Genomic DNA, 17,973 nt, shown 5'->3' with positions numbered 1-17,973 from the left:
ATAACTTCATGCCTTACAAGAAGCACATTTCTTTGATGGCCTAGAACCACATAAGGACATGCAAGTTATAGCAAGCTACAAGAAGGGTTAGATATTTTCAGTATATTTAAAACTAATATTGAAGCACATACCTTATACATAGCCCAGCTCCACACACCACGAGCACAAAGCACGGCCGGGGCCTGGGGCCTGGCTAAGGGACAGCTCTGGAGCTGTTTAGGATCAGATGTTCCATAACCAGCACAGCAGAACTTCCTGCAGAGTTGTTCATGCTCAGCCCCGTTAACAAAGTTTGGTAATCCTCTAATAAAAAACATCTAATCTGTCTCCGGCTTCTGCAACACACTTCATAACCTTATAATCCTCAGTTTTAATAACATCTGCAGGCTCTGAGAATAAAGCCCTGCCAGTGACACAACAGATGACAGCTCATGGGAGGGAACCCTGGAAGCTGGAGGTGGAAAGTAAAACAAAGGAGAGAAAGAACCAGCTTCGGAGAAAATTGTTCTTTACCTTTTTGCTTTTCTTTCTTGTGCCCGTTAGAGCAGTTTCTAATGCAGCTGAAGGACTGCTTTCCCTTCAGCAAGGCCACAGTGAAATATACACCGTGTTCTCATTCATTTATTACAAGCATCCTAACACCGAAAAGAGGAACAGCACCGATCCAAGGATTTCTCCGTCTGCTCTGGAAAACAGCTGGTTACCCAATTTAATCAGGGCTGAAGGCCTCCGCGTTCATAAAGCAGCCCAGCAGGAGCCTCTTCTTGTACAAATGGGACCATCTTCCTGGGGGAGGGCTGCACCAGCATTCCTCATTACAGCTAATGGAATGAATGCTATCAAAGCTCCATGCCCCGTGAGCTGAAAACCTTCCTATAAGCAGGTGGCAATCTCAGTCTTGCTTATTAATGCACACAGTGGAGCTGGTAAAATGTATTCCCATCGTGTGTTTTGCCTCGTACCAGTTCTCTGTTTTTCTAAACAAAACATGCAGCTTTGGAGATGCCGGGGTCACTTGTACTGCTGGGCTGAAATCAGAGCCAGCAGAATGACTCTGAATCTCTACAGAGATCCCCAAATCCCACAGCATGTGGGAAACTCTGGGTTTGGCGTTTGGGTTCCTCCACTCAGCTTGGGGAAAATAAAAAAGAAAAAGAAAAAACAGTCTTAATGACTTACACTGAAATGTCAGAATGATTTTAAGCAAGGTAAGGAAACCGTTGTGTTGCTAATCCCCGACTGGCTGAGCTCAACAAACATGCTCCACGGGAGAACTGAAATACGCACCCAGGCTTAGGAAAGCTGCATGGAACCGAGAGATGGTAAGGTCAGCTGGGGGACCTGCAACCTCAGAACCTTCAGAATGTAAATAGGATTTAGGACCTCGTGTTTTCACCGAGACAACAACAGTGGATATAATTAACACACACTGTTCAACTTCGTCAGTCTCCCAGACTCTAAGCTATGCTTACAAGATCAACCCAGTAGAATAAGTTTGGCTAAAAAGGCGGGGAACCACTTGATCACAAGAGCATTTACCCTATGGAAAAATGCATGTTTTTGTTTCCTGCATCTGATACTGCACTGTTACCACAAACTACCCCCAAAACACTGCAGTGTTCAGGCCCTGGTCCACTCACTGTGATTCACAAAGAAGAGGGGTAACCCAGCCACAAACCACGCTTTATTTCTAACCTTTCCTTTAATTAGAAGATACCTCTAAGTCTATGGTGAAACACCTACTTGGAGGAAGCCCATCCTGCTGAGAAGGGAATGAAATAAGAGATATCTGCAACTTTCAGTTTTCCCTCTGTAAGAGAACAACAATCTTTGCACGCAGAGAAGTAGTAGATGTAAATCTTCACTTCAAATACTGTCCCACATGTAATGGTGTGTGCAAGCTCAGGGTAAAGGCCTCTGCTCTGAGGTACAGGGGTGGTGGGAGCTCTGCTCCTGGGAGCTGTGTGCTCCCAGCAGGAGGAGGTCTGCCCTGCGTGCACAAGCCTGTCTGCGGTTAGGTTGCATCCAGCCCTTCTGTTTGTGGCTTGGATGACAGAACAAGAAAGGGAACTGATTAAATTCACAGCTGATACCACGCTGGAAGGGCTGTAAATGCGCTGTAGGGAAGGATTAGAAGTCAAAGTGCTCATGACAAGCTGGAGAAACAGCGAGGGGTGGGGGGAATGAAACAGAAAGGGGGTAACTCGAGACAAAGGTAAAATCCCATACTTGGCAAGTACAGCATGAAGTGATAAAAATGGAAGTGATTGCACAGACAGCAGTTCTGCAGGAAAAGAGTGGGCAAAGAGCACATCCCAGTATGGACAGCACAGCCCGTGCAGTTCCGGAGCAGTGTGAGCATGTACAGTGCTGTGCTACATGTGCTTTGATGGAGCACTGAATCACAGAATGACCCGGGTTGGAAGGGACCTCAAGGATCATGTAGTTCCAACCCCCCTGCCTGGCAGGGCCACCAAACATACACCTTTACTAGATCAGGTTGCCCAGGGCCCCGTCCAACCTGGTCTTGAACACCTCCAAGGACGGGGCATCCACAACCTCCCTGGGCAGCCTGTTCCAGGGCCTAACCACTCTCCTAGTGAAGAACTTCCCCCTAACATCCAACCTAAATCTTCCCTCTTTCAACTTAAAACCATTTCCCCATGTCCTGCTATTGTCAGCCCTTTGGAAGAGTTTACTCCTCTCCTGGGTATAGGTTCCTGTCAGGTATTGAAAGGCTGCAATGAGGTCACGCCGCAACCTTCTTTTCTCTAGGCTGAACAAACCCAACTCCCTCAGCCTGTCCTCATAGGGGAGGTGCTCCAGCCCCCTGATCATCTTTGTGGCCCTCCTCTGGACCCTTTCCAAAATCTCCATGTCTTTTTTGTACTGAGGGCTCCACACCTGGACACAGTACAACAGATGGGGCCTCACAAGAGCCAAGTAGAGAGGGACAATCACCTCCCTATCCCTGCTGACCACCCCTCTCCTGATGGAGCCCAGGATCCCATTTGCTTTCCACTCTGAGATACCTTCCCATGCGTGGCTGCTGGTGGCTGAGCTGAGCACAGTCTGTGCGTGGCCCTTCCTCACAGCAGCAAAACCCTCTCCAGGCTAATGCTATGCAGCAAAACCCATCAGTGCCTAACAAAGGAACAGGGAGTTAATACAAACACTAATGATAACTGAAATGATCTAACAGGTGGGTCTCACCTCTGCTTCCTACATTACCTATTTGTACTTTACATCCACGTGTGGACATTGCAGTCTCACCATTCTTCTATTTTTTGTGAGAAACTTGTCCCCACAGTGAACAGTTTTGTCTCCCTTTTGTGCATTTATTTAACTGGATATTTTATGAGTAATGCCCTGAAAAGCACGTAGCTCTTTCACAAGGAGATTATAAATGGATGCTTATCTCAGGCACCAAACATTCCTTTAAATAGAACCACCAGCTCAAGAAATGGGAATAAACAGGAAGGGAGCCTCAGCCAGATCCAGGCTGCGCTGTGCCAGAGCAAAGCTCTTCCTTCTCTTGGCATTTCTGCACCTCACAGCAATTCCAGAACGAGTTCCCATACCTCGACCCTGCAGTGCCAGCCCTGTCTGGCACCATGTGGGCACATGCTGCCCACTGACACCTCTAACCTAAGGACTGTGTTAGGTTTCCAGTGGTCCTGATTCCGCTTCCTTCCAGCTACAGGCATCCCTTCTTTTAGGTCAGCCCTCGTTTGGGGCACAGCTGTAACCCCTGGAGCTCAGCACGTTTCTCAGCCGGGGGATGGTGAAACGCAGCACACTGTGTGCCAGCCGGCTTCTGGGAAACGGCCCCGCTGTGCTGCCACTGACGTCTGCCGTCTCACCATCGCTTGGGAAACAGGGAGAAAACAGCTTCAGTGGGGCAGGGACCTGGGCGGATTGCAGCCTGTTGGCTTCACTGAAAAGCATCGCCGCGATGTGCCTCAATGTCTGACAGGCTGCGTCCTGCCTTCCTGGCTTTAAACCCACTGCAGCTTCGGTGTACATCCATGTTGATAGAAGATCTGACTCAGTTTCTTCTAATGAAGAAATAGAAACACAAACGACTCGGTGATGACCAAAGCTCCCAGCCCTGCCCCATGCAGCTCGAGTACAGAATGCACTTGGTTACAGTCACACGCACATCAAAGGGGAGGTTGCTTTAACACTCGGTAACTTTTTTTCCTCGTGTTTTGGCCAGTTTCCCCCCCCAGGCTCTCAGAACAAGGACAAGCAGCTTATCCAGCCTCAAACAAACTCTTGGTTCCCTCCGTCCCTCCCACAGCCCCGCCAGTGACCCCTCCCCTGAGCGGCGTTACCCAACTCACAAACAAGCTCCGCTCACATCGGCCCCACGTATCTCCGGTTGTGTCCGATCCCACCTCGGCGCAGGGCAGTGGAGACGAAGGGCTGCTGCCGAGCAGTGCTGCGGGCAGGTAACCGCTCCTGGGCTGTTGCTTTTGGTTTGGCATGCCGAGCTCCTTAGCCAGCATGGCAGTAGGTGGACCAAAATGAACCTCCTGGCAAGCGGTCTTGCTGGACTTTGTAATAGGAGAAAAGCCTCCGTACAAACTCAAAAACAGACTGAGCAATGCTTTGTATTATTACTTGGTTTCTGTAGGGTAAGAGAGGCGATTTTAGAAGTTAATATCTAACATAATATACAGAATAACTGCGTTTTTTTCAGGCATGGCTGTCAGTTGTATGTGTTTAAACGTGTGTGCATTGTGATTTGGTCTCCATTCAACGTGCTGGCTGGATGTAGAAAGCAGCAGCCCGCAGGGACTTGCTCCATCCGCTCTGCTGTCCCCGCATGCTGCCCCCAGGCTGCAAAAAGGCCCTGACCATTTCTGGCTCCTTGCAGGTTCTGCAGGCTCTCAGTCGCCAGGATGCTTCTGCTGCTTTCTCTGCTCACTGGACTGGCCCTGTCTGGTGTCGTGACAGAAACAGGAACCGATCCAAGCCACGCGTCGCTTCATGACATACAGAGAAAAGTGAATGACCTCTGGCAGAGCTTGCTCTATCCAGTGATGGCTGATAATGAATCTGATGGGCTGACCTACGCCACCTGTGAAATGAAGCCCAGCTCCAAAATAGATGCTGACAAGCCACAAGTGACTGGACAAGTCTTATTCAGACAGCATTACTCACAAGGAAGATTAGAAGCCATTTTTCACTTGGATGGGTTTCCTCTGGATAACAACCAGTCTGGCAGAGCTATACACATCCATGAGCTCGGAGATCTCAGCAATGGCTGCGACTCCACGGGAGGACACTACAACCCATTCAGGGTGAACCACCCCCGCCACCCGGGGGACTTTGGCAACTTTTCTCCTAAAGAAGGCAAAATCCAAAAGTACAAACCCAATCTCTTTGCCACAATGTTTGGTCCGTACTCTATCCTGGGCAGATCCATTGTGGTCCACGAACAGGAAGATGACATGGGCAAGGGCAACAACAAGGCCAGTCTGGAAAATGGAAATGCTGGCAAACGTCTGGCGTGCTGCGTGATCGGGATCTGCAACAAGAACTTGTGGGAGGAGAAACAGTCTGAGGCTATAGACAAGAAGAAGAGATGGACCCGAAACAGGCTCAGCTGAGGACCTGCAGTTGAGCTGCCACCTGGGCAGCATCAGGTACCTTAGGGTGCACTGTTGGCCGCTTAGATGGCAAAGGGGTTCCCGCTTCCATTCTCTTGCTTCTCTGAGAAATGTGTATTACTTTGTAGAGCCACCTTTCTGTAAGCTGATCAATAAAAACAGCATCAACTCAACACTATGATGTATTTTCTTGAAGACAAAAGGTTCCTTTTTATGCAGTTTGGGAGCTGAATGCATGTAAGTAAGAGTGCTAAGATGAACAGCCAATAAAGAGGCTGCGCATTGCAAGGGGTTCTTAAGGGACCATAAGTTAGATACAAAAGACCAAAATAAATATGAATAAGGGGAGAAATTGCCTCTGATTAGATGCTGTCCCTTATTGAGCTGCAAACCTGAAGGGTAAAAAGATCTCTGCTTTCAACAGCTTTGGGTGTTATGCTGTAAGACAAGGAAAATACTGATGTTTCCATTTTAAGCTTTGGGTCCATGATGTTATCCCACTTGGATTTCCAAATTTTACTCTCAAACAAATCTAAGCTTCTTAAATGGTTTGGACCACCTTCACACAACTACAATTGAGTCATGGTGTTTACATCAGAAAGCAGACTTCAATAGTCCAGCTTTCCATAACCCCCCAGCAAAAACTCCCGAGAACCTCCAGTCTGTGATGGTTAATAATGAGTTGCACAATGACAATAGACAGGATGATAGAATAAGAACAACAGAAATTAGTACTATTACTTTCAAAACCCAAAACAATACCGAGCACCTATCTTCACACACAAAAAAGGGAAGTCAATCAGCCAAGTGAGGCTGGGATAAGTCAAAGTAGAAACATGCAAGTTGGATAATGTTCAACAAGCTCAGCAGTCTCACTCAATAAGGCTTTGCTTTTCTCATTTAAAGCAGCTGAAAGTACGATGAAATGAATTCATGACTATCGTTCATCTGATACCGAGGGGAGGAAATAAGCAGGTAGAACGAGCGTATCAGGAAATGTACGGTTTTATTCAAGATGACAAATATATTAATAGAGCTGAACTACGTTGCGCAGTTAATCTGAGCAGCAACAAAGGAGAGGTTTGCAAATAAATTATACCGCGTCATTTAAGAAGTAAAACTAAAGAACAGAGGCTGGTAAACAAAACCCTATCTTTTAGAAACGTAGCAGACTTTCAACTTCATCTCAGATTTCAAAATACATTCCTGAGCTCGTATGGATTAAGGAAATTCTGCTGTCTTTATTATACAAATTACCGTACGCTTAAAAATAGTCTCGCTGAGAAAAGAGGCAACATTCTGCGTCCTGCCTCCGAGTCTGTCGCTTTCACACAATTACTTTACAAATTCACCAAGCATTCTTTTCTCAAACAACCACAACAGCTCTTCCAAATGAAATCCTTCTCATAGATAATGCATGAATTTGCTCACAGGTGAGGCAATGTGCTTCAAATCAATTTATGGCATGCATCCTCTCCATCTCCTTGCCACAACATGCCCCTTTGCAGTTTACTTCCCCAGAGCCCAGCAGCAAAAGCTTTTACACCTGGATGTGATTTCTCCATTTCTGAAGTTCTAGAGAACGGGAACACAAGTCTAGAAGAGGCTCAACCAAACAGTGCTGGTTCCACAATAAAACAGGAATGGATTTAACACAAAACCAACAAAAGCAAACTAATGAAAAACCCCACGTAATTGTAATAGCACAAGAGCATCACTTGAAACAATACCTATGACAGTTACTGACAAAACTATTCAATGAGGGATCACAGAGAGCGGTCTCACTCTCACAGCTGCCCCAGCATTGAAGCCTCATGTTCCTGGGAGCAGGCTAAAAGCACAGCCAGAGTACCCAAACACTGGGCAGGATGGATGGGAGCAGCACTGCAGCGTGATATAGCACTCTAAACGAGCTCCCCAGAATCCAGATCTCTTGCTGCAGTTTAACAACTGAGGGCTAATGGAGTGAGGATAGTTACCAAAATGACCTAATTGCAGGGCTGTACACCAGTTTTCTTCTCTCAGGAAAACCACACTAAAAGAATCAATGAGAGAGGCGCTGAAAAGCTGCTGCTGGCCCACAACTACTTCCATCTGATTTTTGCATTAAGCCTTTCATTAATTAACAGCATTAACTGGCTGTTGAGGGACCAGGAGCAAATGTCAGCTCACACAGTTGTGGGTCAGAAAAGATACAGGACAAGGAAACAAAGGCCAAAACCAACCCTGAAAATTTCAGAGCTCAGCTACGTGAAACCCTGCCCTTTTTACTGGTTTGCATCAGTTCTGACTGCTTTGATATTTAGCTCTGCACAGGATTAATCTGTGAAAGATGGAAAAGAATGCGTCTCGAATAGAGCGATACCCGATGTAACATTCAAGCATTAAAGGAAAAAAAATCTGCCACATTCTCCTGGAGATCTCAGTTTCTGCAGCTATTTCTCTTCTGACTTGTCAGTACTGCCATACAAATGAGTCTATGGTGCAGTCAGTTCCAATTAATGGGAACAGCAAAACAATCTTTCAAATGCTTAAACTCTTGGTTTTCAGGTGATGAGGAACTTAAATTGTCATCGGGATAATGAAAGAAAAACTTTTTACTGCTTCATGTTCCTAACGCACTTAAATATACAGCTGTTTTCTCCCTAAGGGCTGCTGCTTAGCATCAGCAAAACGCTGCAATGTCAAATTACCTTTAAAGACAAAGGAAACCTATTTGAGGAGCACTGTGACTATGGTGTTATTGCCTGCACGGACACTGAAGGGGTTACCTGGGTGCACCTGGTAGGGAAAGCACAGGACAACAGCGACAAGCCACATTTTTACCTTGCCTCTATCATTCCTTATATTTGTATGTAATCATTTACATACAGCCCTTCTTCTGCTGAATACAAATCGCTCACAGACTCTGACACCTTGATTATAGCAGCACCTGCTAGCTCAGTTTCCATACACAGAAGAGTTTGTCAGTATCGCTAATATAAACTCTGTTTATTCAGTAGCTGACAAGTGGGCTGTAAAAATTTGCAGCTGGCAGTTATTTGTCAAAGGAGAACTCAATCTGGGAGGGATTTTCCTTTTTATTAGTAGTATTTTATTAAATTTGGTTTAATTCTCTCTGATTGGTTTCAAGTTCTAGGAGTGAGAAATGAACATTTACAGACAATTAGGTCCCAAGCCAGCAGAAAAATTGCCTTGACGGCTGCTGGCCCATAGAAGCTCCACAGCTGCAGAGACTGTTCCTTATGCTACAAGCAGGAGAGGAAGGACGTGCCTTCCCTTCTCCAACAGCTGCTAACTTCACCGTTAAGTATTCCCTTGTTGCTGCCCTCCTCAGAGCAGAGTGGCACAGCTCCAGCATCAGGAGCGTGCTGGGGAATGACACAGCAGCCTCCCTCTCCCACAGTTATTACAGGAATGTTTTCTTACAACTGAACATCAACGCAGGCAGAAGTTAAAGACAGCAGCAACACAAATAAACCTACTGCTACACCAAAGACTGGTGAAGTGAGGAGGAAACAAACATACGGAAAACATTTGTGTTTTCTAAAACATTAGAAAACAAATAAACACAGATTTGGAAAGGAGAGCATATGAAGAGGAGACTGAAATCTACCCACTGCTTCTCCAAGGGCTGTTCCAGCTCCTGAGGACCAAGGGATGCAATTCTGGAAACACAGAGCATGAAGGAGGAGGATGGGGCATCACTGGTTCTTTTCTTACTGCTCCCTCAGCTTTGGAACAGCACTGCTGTTTCTCACTGAAAGACTTCTTGCCCCTCGGGTGATACTTCCTTCAGAGCATCATTAATTTGCATCCTTAGTATCTACTGAAATAACTCCTTATGTTTTCATGAGATGAGCCGGGAAAGGGAGGGCAAAACTATGAGAAGATAGAAAGGTTTGAAACAAGATAATGATGTACACGCAGGGATGGTTTTCAGAAAGGATTCTGCTTCCTTATAAAGCAATAGTAATTTTATTCTAAGTATGCACTTGCAAAGGGAAACAGAATGCAGTCTGAAAAACAAGCAAAAGCCAGCAACCTTATGATACTTCTCAATTTATCACTCCAAATTCTCCATCCTTGGAAGACACTTCTAAGCATTAAGATACGGTCCAGCACTAAGACCATACACCTCACGTGTACATGATACATCATTATCACTGGTCTCTGCCACACTGTTGTAAATTATATCAATCATTACACCAAATCAGAATGATTATGCCTCATTAGCTTCCAGTTCTTCCCCTCAGACAACTGACATTTTTGGTATACTGCAGTCAAAACTAACAGAATACTGTTGCCAGACCAATATTAACAGACTGATGTAAAAAATCAGCTCTTTGACAGACTTTGACTGTTCACAGTCACAGCAGCATACACACTTGCAAGAGGATTACAGTGAGAAGCTTGAGGGCTTGGATTTCATACCTCAAGCCAAGCTGTTATCCAAATATTCACAGTTTTCAGCAGGATCAGATGGTTCCTTGTTTTCAGATTCAGGGAACTCCTCGAGGCTGATATTTGTGTGTGCAGTCATAGCACTGAGATCCCCTTGCCTTTTGGGGTCCTCACTGGGCATGACATCCACGGTGCTGCCATTCTGATTCTCTCCTTCAAGTGTAATTTCACAGTCGCTCTCTGAGGTTTCATCACTGCCTTTCAGGGCCTCAGCTTCAGCTGTCTGCTCATTTTCTGAGGCTGAGGGGTCTGTAGGGTCAGACGGGTCCGGGCTGGGCAGTGGGAAGTCTCCCTCAGATGAGCCATTAAGCTCTGCTCTAACCACAGTCTTCTGCTCTTCAGATGAATTTTCTGTTCTTTTCCCTTCCAGTTCTGCAACTGCCTGTTTTGTCAGTTTAATTATTTGGCTTCCAAGCTTGTTTATTTCTTCTTCCTCAGAATGTAACTGGGGTAATGAAGGATAAAAGTGTTTATTTTGGTTTCTGTTATTCAAGTTTCTTTCCTCTGAAGCCATGGAATCACGTGCAACAGCATTAGTTTCTTCACGTTCCCTCTTCTGTTCTGCTGAAAGAGAAATAGAACAGCAACATGCCACATGTATCTACTTATCTGACCCGGAGACCATTATAATAGCATCAGAGCACAGAGATGTTTACCTCAGTGAGGAATTTCCAGTGAACCTCTATCTTGTCCCAGACCTATTTCTTAGATTATAATCAATCAGCACAAGGATCTGGCTGGGCCAGGAGCTGTCTTCCCCTAACACTGACAACATCCAAAGCTATAGCTGATATCATAGTGCAGAACAGCACAGGCAAACCTTTTCAGAGGAGCATCTTAATCCAGCTGCTCAGCTGCAGAATGAATCCTCAAACCAGAGCCACTTTTATGGGTTAACACAAGCTCCATTTCTCTTTTTGCAGGCTCTCAATCCATTACAAAGTTCTATTATTGATCCCACATTTCTCCTAACATAAAATATTATTCTAATTTGAGTAACATCATAAAACAAAGCAGCAGTAGGAGAATATGAAATATATGGAAAGCCAAACACTGAATAATGTGTCAGAATAGAGAAAACAGCAACGTGCAAACAAACAGCTTTTTAAGGGAGAAAGAATTTGTCCTCGCCTCTGCTAAGTACAAAAAGCTTCACTGAAAATAAGCTTGTGAAGTCAAGTAAGAAAAATTAGGAAATGCCAGAAGCATGGCAGCACTGACAGCTCCAAATGACTCCTGCAGTGCATATGCATTACTTTTTAGTATATGAGCATTTACTCTGTTTCTCCCACAGGAATCCCACCTCGCTCAATGTAAGAGTGGCTGCAGGGAGGGATCTGAGCCGTACAATAAAGAAGCCTACTGTCTCTATCAGACCTGCCTCATTTATAATTTGGAGCAAGAGAGACAAGGTTGGCACCAAGGGGACATTCTAACCACCATTAAGGAAGATGGGATTTAGGCCTGTGGAAAAGGCAGGGATAAATTAAATTTCAAAAGGTGATCATCCACTGGATCTAATCCTCATTATCTGAGCACTCAGCTGGAAACAAGGAGTTTGACTTGCAGCACTGCTGTGCTCGCTTTATGTATATGAACACACACACACTAGAAGTGCTTGTGCAATAGTCAAAACTTAGCTACCTCAAGTTGTGCTCAAAATTAGTAGGGATGCTACATTGCTCTCTGTGCACCTCAGTTTCTACCTACACCATTCCACCACTCTGCTGCAATTTTGTGAAGACAACTTGTTTCAAAGCACTACAACACCAGAGAAAAATTCACAGCAAAACAGCACTTTTGTCTTCCGGGAATGTTTGAGATGGTGCACAACCAATGCAACAGAAATAATGTATTCAACAATGACAACAGGAGGGAAACTGTTCATTAACAGCTCCAGCGTTCAAGTACAACATATCACACAACACTGGATATTGGGCAGACTGGATTAAGTGAGACTTGGTGTCAAAAGACAGACTTTAATTCATATGCTTGTACTATGTCATCAGGCATTTTCTTGCAGGAACTGCATAGTATATCCTACAGACTTCTACCATTCATTCTAACTACAATGATGATAACAACTACAGAAGGGCTTGATGAGATCAGGGTAAGCAGACAGATTAGAACAAAAAAGCCTGAAAAAAACCCTGTAGATAAAGCAAAGCAACATCAGAGGTATTGCAGAAATTTCTCATGAAGAATAAATGTTAACTTGAAGGCTGAAAGGGTTTCCTGGGACAAACACACACCATATAGCAATGGTAGTGTTTGAAGGAGTGCAGTGCACTGATAGGACGTCAGGCCTAGTATTTGATAATATGCAAGAATTTCACTTCCATAACACATATCTGCTATCACTCAGCTGATCATTCAGCTGATAGTAAAATAAGTGTTTTTGGTTTCTGAAATATTTCTAAATTAAAGGCCCTGCTTGTTTGGTAAGCAAAGGCTGATGAACACATTCCTGTCTTCTTCCTCGTCACCCCATCCCTCCTCACTTTGAAAACATGGTGTAGGCAATAAAAACTGCAATACACACCATAGTCCTAAAGCTCAACAACAGGCAGTCATCCTCTGTGCAGAACACAACTGAGACGCTGTCCTCATTTATTTACACTGTCAGAGAGGTGGGTTTTAAGTTTGAGTTCCCGTTTCAGGTTATCAGGTATAATGTGCTGCATGCAAATTAAAAGCAAGCTATTTGTGCAGGCAGAGCTGTAATTTCTTAATCCACTGCAGTTTAAACACAGGATTTTTTTCTGTAATTCTATTGCAGTTATGAAATGAGGAGGGGTAAAGAGACTGGTCTACTGGAAGCTACCTCTTCTGATGATTGTCACAGTCCAACTCCATAGCTATGTTCTCTCCAAGGCTGTTTTCTTCTCATGTTATCTTCCTTTGTCTAGCTCCTTGCTCCTGCCTGATATCCTGGTGTTCACCCACTCCCTCCACATACTCTGACCATTTCTCATCCTCCTTTCAGTATTTATCACCACGTCTTGCTTTCACTGTCAGAATTTGGATTCCTCACTCCTGTGCTCTCAGCTCAATGGAGGTTCCTCTTCATGTAGAATTTATCTTCTCCAACCCCTATCTATTCTAGCCTTCCCATCACTATAAAGCCTTCCTTTCCTCCCTGCTCCAAGTTTTGTTACCTCTCAGCTTACATTATCTAGAAGGAACAGCATATGCAGAGTTTTACCTGTGCTGGTAGCACAAAGAAAGCTCAACAGAAACACTGTTGGTTTTTTGTTGTTGTTTTTAGCAGACAAGAATGATTTAGAGTGGGGTGGAAACTCCAACCCATCTCCTCATGAGTGGAAAGCTTTCCCAGCTTGCAATTTCCCTGTCTATTAATTATAGATACACAAATTCTCAAATGTTTACTTAAAACACAACAACGTAGTCACCAAAACTAAACAAGAAAAAATTATGTGGTTGATATAAAAGACTCAGCTGAAGCAGAAAACACAGCATGGAAGGCTTCAGCCTAGAGGTAAAGCTTGGCAGGGTAACAAAGCAACAGAAACAGGGTTTGATGAGAACTGACAGGCAGCTTTAATCAAAGCTGTAATATTAACCTTACTTAGGACAAATATGTAAAGGAAATAACATACCACCACCAAGTAAATACTTTCAGTAACTGCAGATGTAATTAAAAGTCAATGGTTAAGCAGGCAAAAGGAGGAATACTTACGAGCTGTTATGACTGGATCTATTCGCTATAGTTTCATTTTATTTTTAGCAAAAATATCAGCTGATCAAGATTATAAAAACGATCCGTCCTACTGTCAGGTTTTATCAGATGATAATATGGATAATAAAGTCAAAATTAGGCCACATTCTATTTAGTTTCAGGACTAAAGAATAAATTGTTTATGATGCTTCATGGTTTGCTGAGCAAGATCCGGGCATACCAAAATATTATGCCATTAAAGAGCTTACCCAAATGCTGAAAGGCAAGCATAATAATCCATCTCCCATCTATTATGAAAAACTCAGGAAAAAGTTGAGGTTATCGGAAAAACATTATCTTTTTGCTACTGTCACATAAAGCTTGAATTTGGAGAGATGTAAAAGCTTGTTATTGGGGAAGGTTTTGAACAAAACACATGCAAGACTATAAAAAAGCAGTCAATTTCTCCAGGAAAACGAGGGGGATATTTCAATTTAACAGGCGCAATCAGGAAGCCTTTCATCTAGATATCAGCTATAATGCAGCAGAGTGCTACGCCAGTTCCACAGACTGCTTTCCTACTGTGCATTTTAACAGAGGGTAAAAGAGCAGGAGGCTAACATAGATGGCACGAATAGCTCCTCGCAGTATCTAGTTATCTGGCGTGAAAATTCTTTGAAGTGTACAACCTGATGTCTAGCACTGTGCACTCTCTTCAACAGTCACTTTCCAGTGGTTCCTTTGCTATTTGTACTGGGACCAGCTATCTCTTTCACTTGTGGATGATTTATTCAATCTCCATCGGCACTGAAACTTTGCCTTCTGCTACCCCAGCATGAAACTTTATTTTTATTTGGAAAGAAAGGTGTGCCCAGCTTTCATCGTGTTCCTTATGCTCCACGTGCTCACCTTGTACTTCAGCTTGCTGTGGCTTATCAGTAAATGCTAACAAGGGTGACCTAGACCGCTGAATAACAGGTAAGGATGCGTCACTGAACGTTATGGTATCCTTCCCACCTGAAACAAGGAACATGTTAAAACCATTAATTCACCGATTACATTCATTGTTCACTAATTATACACAAACATACCCTACCATTTAACTTTTTGTTTGTTTTTTGGCAGCGTTATGAAAAGGAGTACAGAACAGAAAAAGCATCTCAAATGATCCTTCTACAGTACTGAAGAAAGCACCCTGTCCTGGAGCTGGAATACACAAATTCAACACTGAAAAATATTTTGTGGTTTGTTTTTTTTAAACCTCTAATACAAAGTAGAGGACAAACTTTGAAAGAAGAGCAGGTACTATATTCTGCTAATTGTATTAGCCATATAATTCAGGGTATTACAAATCAAATCATACCAAAAGCATTGGAGAAAATAATTTTGGGTAAGGCTAGATACCAATACACGGATCATTTGCATGCTATTGCCAGGCGTGTTCAGCACTATCTGTTCACTTTCTTACCACTTCATGGATGTACCATACTGCCTCACGTCATGTATGTAATTTTCCACTACAGGCTAACACATATCGTCCTACAACATTTCCTTAAAATAAATAGGTAAATAAACAAAAACTAAAGATGAGCTTAGCTAAGAGACGAGACAGAACAGAGGGAGCAGACATTGCTGGGGAACAGGAGGGATTTTAATCTGAAAATTCCCCAAATATTTCTGAACATTTTTGTTTCAAGCCAAATGCAAGAGGGCAATTTTCCAGCTCTTTTGCAGAGAAAATTGTGCAAGAAACTCTTCAGCTAAGGACTCTGCTGTATGTGCCTAGCCTTTACATATTTTAGCAATACAGAAAGCAACACCTGCAGACCCTTTAGGAAGTCCTCCACTATTCAGGATACTCATGTCTGTAATGACTGACACTACCTTAAACCTAGAGGGGAGATGGCAGGAAATTTGCAAGATCAGCGAAGCATGGTGCTTGAGTGGCCTCCAGAACAACTGTCAACTGATAACTGATGGCTGGGAAGGTGGCAAGCTACTGCTCTATTTATCTCCATAACAATGGACATTTATGTAACAACCACTTCTCCCCTCTAAATCTGTTTGTACATTTCACCTTAAGGCAACATCCTAAATCTAATCACCCATCCAAGACAAAGTCTTTCAAAAGAGCACCAGGTCAGGAGATACCCTGAATAAATCCTTCACTAAGAAAGTTCTGGTACTTCCCAAGAATGAGTGAAAGTCAAGCTGTTCTCACAGAGTCAAACTGGGATGCTCCATCTCTAACAGCTTCTGAAAGCGCTGCCTGTTACTACCTTGATATTGAAGGCATTAATGACTTTTTAATATCCTTATAATGTAGGGGTATATACTGCAGTGATACGAATGTAATTAATGGTTTAAAAACATTGACCTTGTCAAGCTTTGATCCCACTATCAAGTATGCATCAGAATTCTGCCTTCACTATAGCAAGTAATAAAATACATAAATAAATAACAACAAAATAGAGCCCTTGTGTCTAAGGGTAAGGCAAAATTAATTAAAAGGGGGGAAAAAAGCCAAAAGAAATCTGATGGCTATTTTAAAATGCAGGAGGAAAAAAAATAATAACCCTAGAAAAATGAACTTCACAGTAACATTAAAGAAATTCTGTGTACACAGTCAAAAGCCAAATGATCAAAAGTGTCCAACAGAGGAGGTCAAACTCTAACAGATTATGAATGGAGGATTTTGGGAGATGAGTTGTTAACTGTTACATGGAAAGCACAGAGTCTTTTTTGGTAGCAGTTGTTAGATTTAAATAGTAAAGCCTGAGATAGAAGATTGCAACATAAGCTTCAGAAAAGAAATGACTTGACTCCCAGCCAAAATTTACACAGGAAACGCATTCACTTTCACATTTTTCTCTGCAAACCAACCCAGTTACAGAAAATAGAGCCAAGCTCAGTACCCACACAGCTCAGCAACAGATGTGGCCCAAAGAGTCCAATGCATATTATTTATTAACAGTGACTCACATCCATTCATGAAGGAGGGACATGGCTGTTGCTGTAGCATATTCTGTGAATCATTATCTGAAGTTGGACTGCACATGAGGAATTCCAATTAGCTGCCATGTAAGCTCAATTTTATAACCTATACTGCTTTGTGCAGAGCTCCCCTATTTAACAGATTTTTAAAAGGACTCTAGTGAAAAATATAGAGATCTCAAAATAAGGGGACAATTAAGTTTTCAAAAGGAATAAATTCATTGACTTTCTTCTCCAGAAGGAGCACACATCTCTGCAAGATTCCCAGGCTTGAGGACCCACTCATAACCTCTGCTCCATGTAAACTGCCCTACACCACAGCAGCTGCTGAGCCCATTAATTTGACCTCATCACTGCTTCACACCGATTACTGCAGAGAAAGAGGCAGCACAGAAACTTTCCTATCATCCCAGACAGAAGAAGGCTGAGTCATGCCTGAATCTTTAGTGGAAATCTGGAATTTTTGGGAACTGATATATTTATGAAAACAGAGAATTATTTATCTGAGCACCTAGTGATATCTTTTTGTACGAGTAGTACGCTGTGTTTAGTCTGTATTAATGCTGAACATACTAAACACATTATGCATGCATATTTGAACCAGCCGTGATGGATGTAAGACAAGGCAAAGAATTAAACGCTTCTGCAAACATCACTTTCTCTACTTCCTTCTCAGGACAAGAGGGCTCATAAAATGGAAATCAGAGATATATCTATGCCCAAGATGACTTTCTATTTAGCAGTGAACCTTACAAGAGATTCATTTAATTACAGCCCATTTTTCCAGACAGGGGAAGCTGAAGTTTGTGATAGGCAGAACTTTTATAGAAACCGAGCCTACACAAACAGTTTCACCATCTCAAAAATTAAACACACATTTCCCCTTGATTTAGCTTTGCTGTTGCTCATTCACGCATTTCATAAAAATAGGATGACAAATACGTCACCTAACAAAAATAATTAGAAGCAGCCAAGCTCTTTCTTTACTAAGATCATTTATTAACACAATTTAGAAGATATTAATACCATGGTATCAGTGGATGTTATAAATGTTATATGGACAGTGATGCCTAAGTAGGAACATTAACTTCAAATTAAAACTCAGCGATTTATAATGTGCGTTCCTTTCAGTGGTAGACTGAACGTCAGCTTTTATCTGCATATTTTTCCAATGTCAAGAAGTTTAACTAACAGCCAAGTAAAGCTTCTTCCTCTTTG

At 43.1% G+C, this 17,973-nt stretch overlaps 2 protein-coding genes across 10 annotated transcripts in view; one reads left to right on the top strand and one right to left on the bottom strand.

The window, feature by feature from the left end:
* Positions 1-4,361: 4,361 nt before the first annotated feature.
* Positions 4,362-5,791, top strand: SOD3 (superoxide dismutase 3). The gene is made up of 2 exons (XM_015862733.3): positions 4,362-4,454; positions 4,883-5,791. The coding sequence occupies exon 2, from the start codon at positions 4,908-4,910 to the stop codon at positions 5,616-5,618; it is 711 nt and encodes a 236-aa protein (XP_015718219.1). The 5' UTR covers positions 4,362-4,454; positions 4,883-4,907; the 3' UTR covers positions 5,619-5,791.
* An 816-nt stretch (positions 5,792-6,607) lies between these two features.
* CCDC149 (coiled-coil domain containing 149) overlaps positions 6,608-17,973 on the bottom strand; it is a 49,260-nt gene continuing 37,894 nt past the window's right edge. For 5 of the 9 annotated variants that reach the window (XR_014945481.1, XM_015862731.3, XM_015862729.2 and 2 more), the window contains 2 exons: positions 14,671-14,778; positions 6,608-10,646 (listed from right to left, as the gene is read on the bottom strand). Coding sequence is in view for 7 of the 9 variants with exons in the window: in XM_015862731.3 (XP_015718217.2) it covers positions 10,054-10,646; positions 14,671-14,778 (701 nt within the window). In the remaining 2 variants the exon portion in view is untranslated. The remainder of the gene's footprint in view (positions 10,647-14,670; positions 14,779-17,973) is intronic. The other 4 variants (XR_014945482.1, XM_015862728.2, XM_015862730.2 and 1 more) reach the window with 1 other exon arrangement.

Source organism: Coturnix japonica, chromosome 4 (genome assembly GCF_054131305.1).
Source record: "Coturnix japonica strain WE chromosome 4, WE-NBRP24, whole genome shotgun sequence".
In the NCBI taxonomy this organism is placed as follows: Eukaryota; Metazoa; Chordata; class Aves; order Galliformes; family Phasianidae; genus Coturnix; species Coturnix japonica.
Note: the sequence above shows the minus strand (reverse complement) of the source record. Positions and strands in the feature narration are given on the sequence as shown.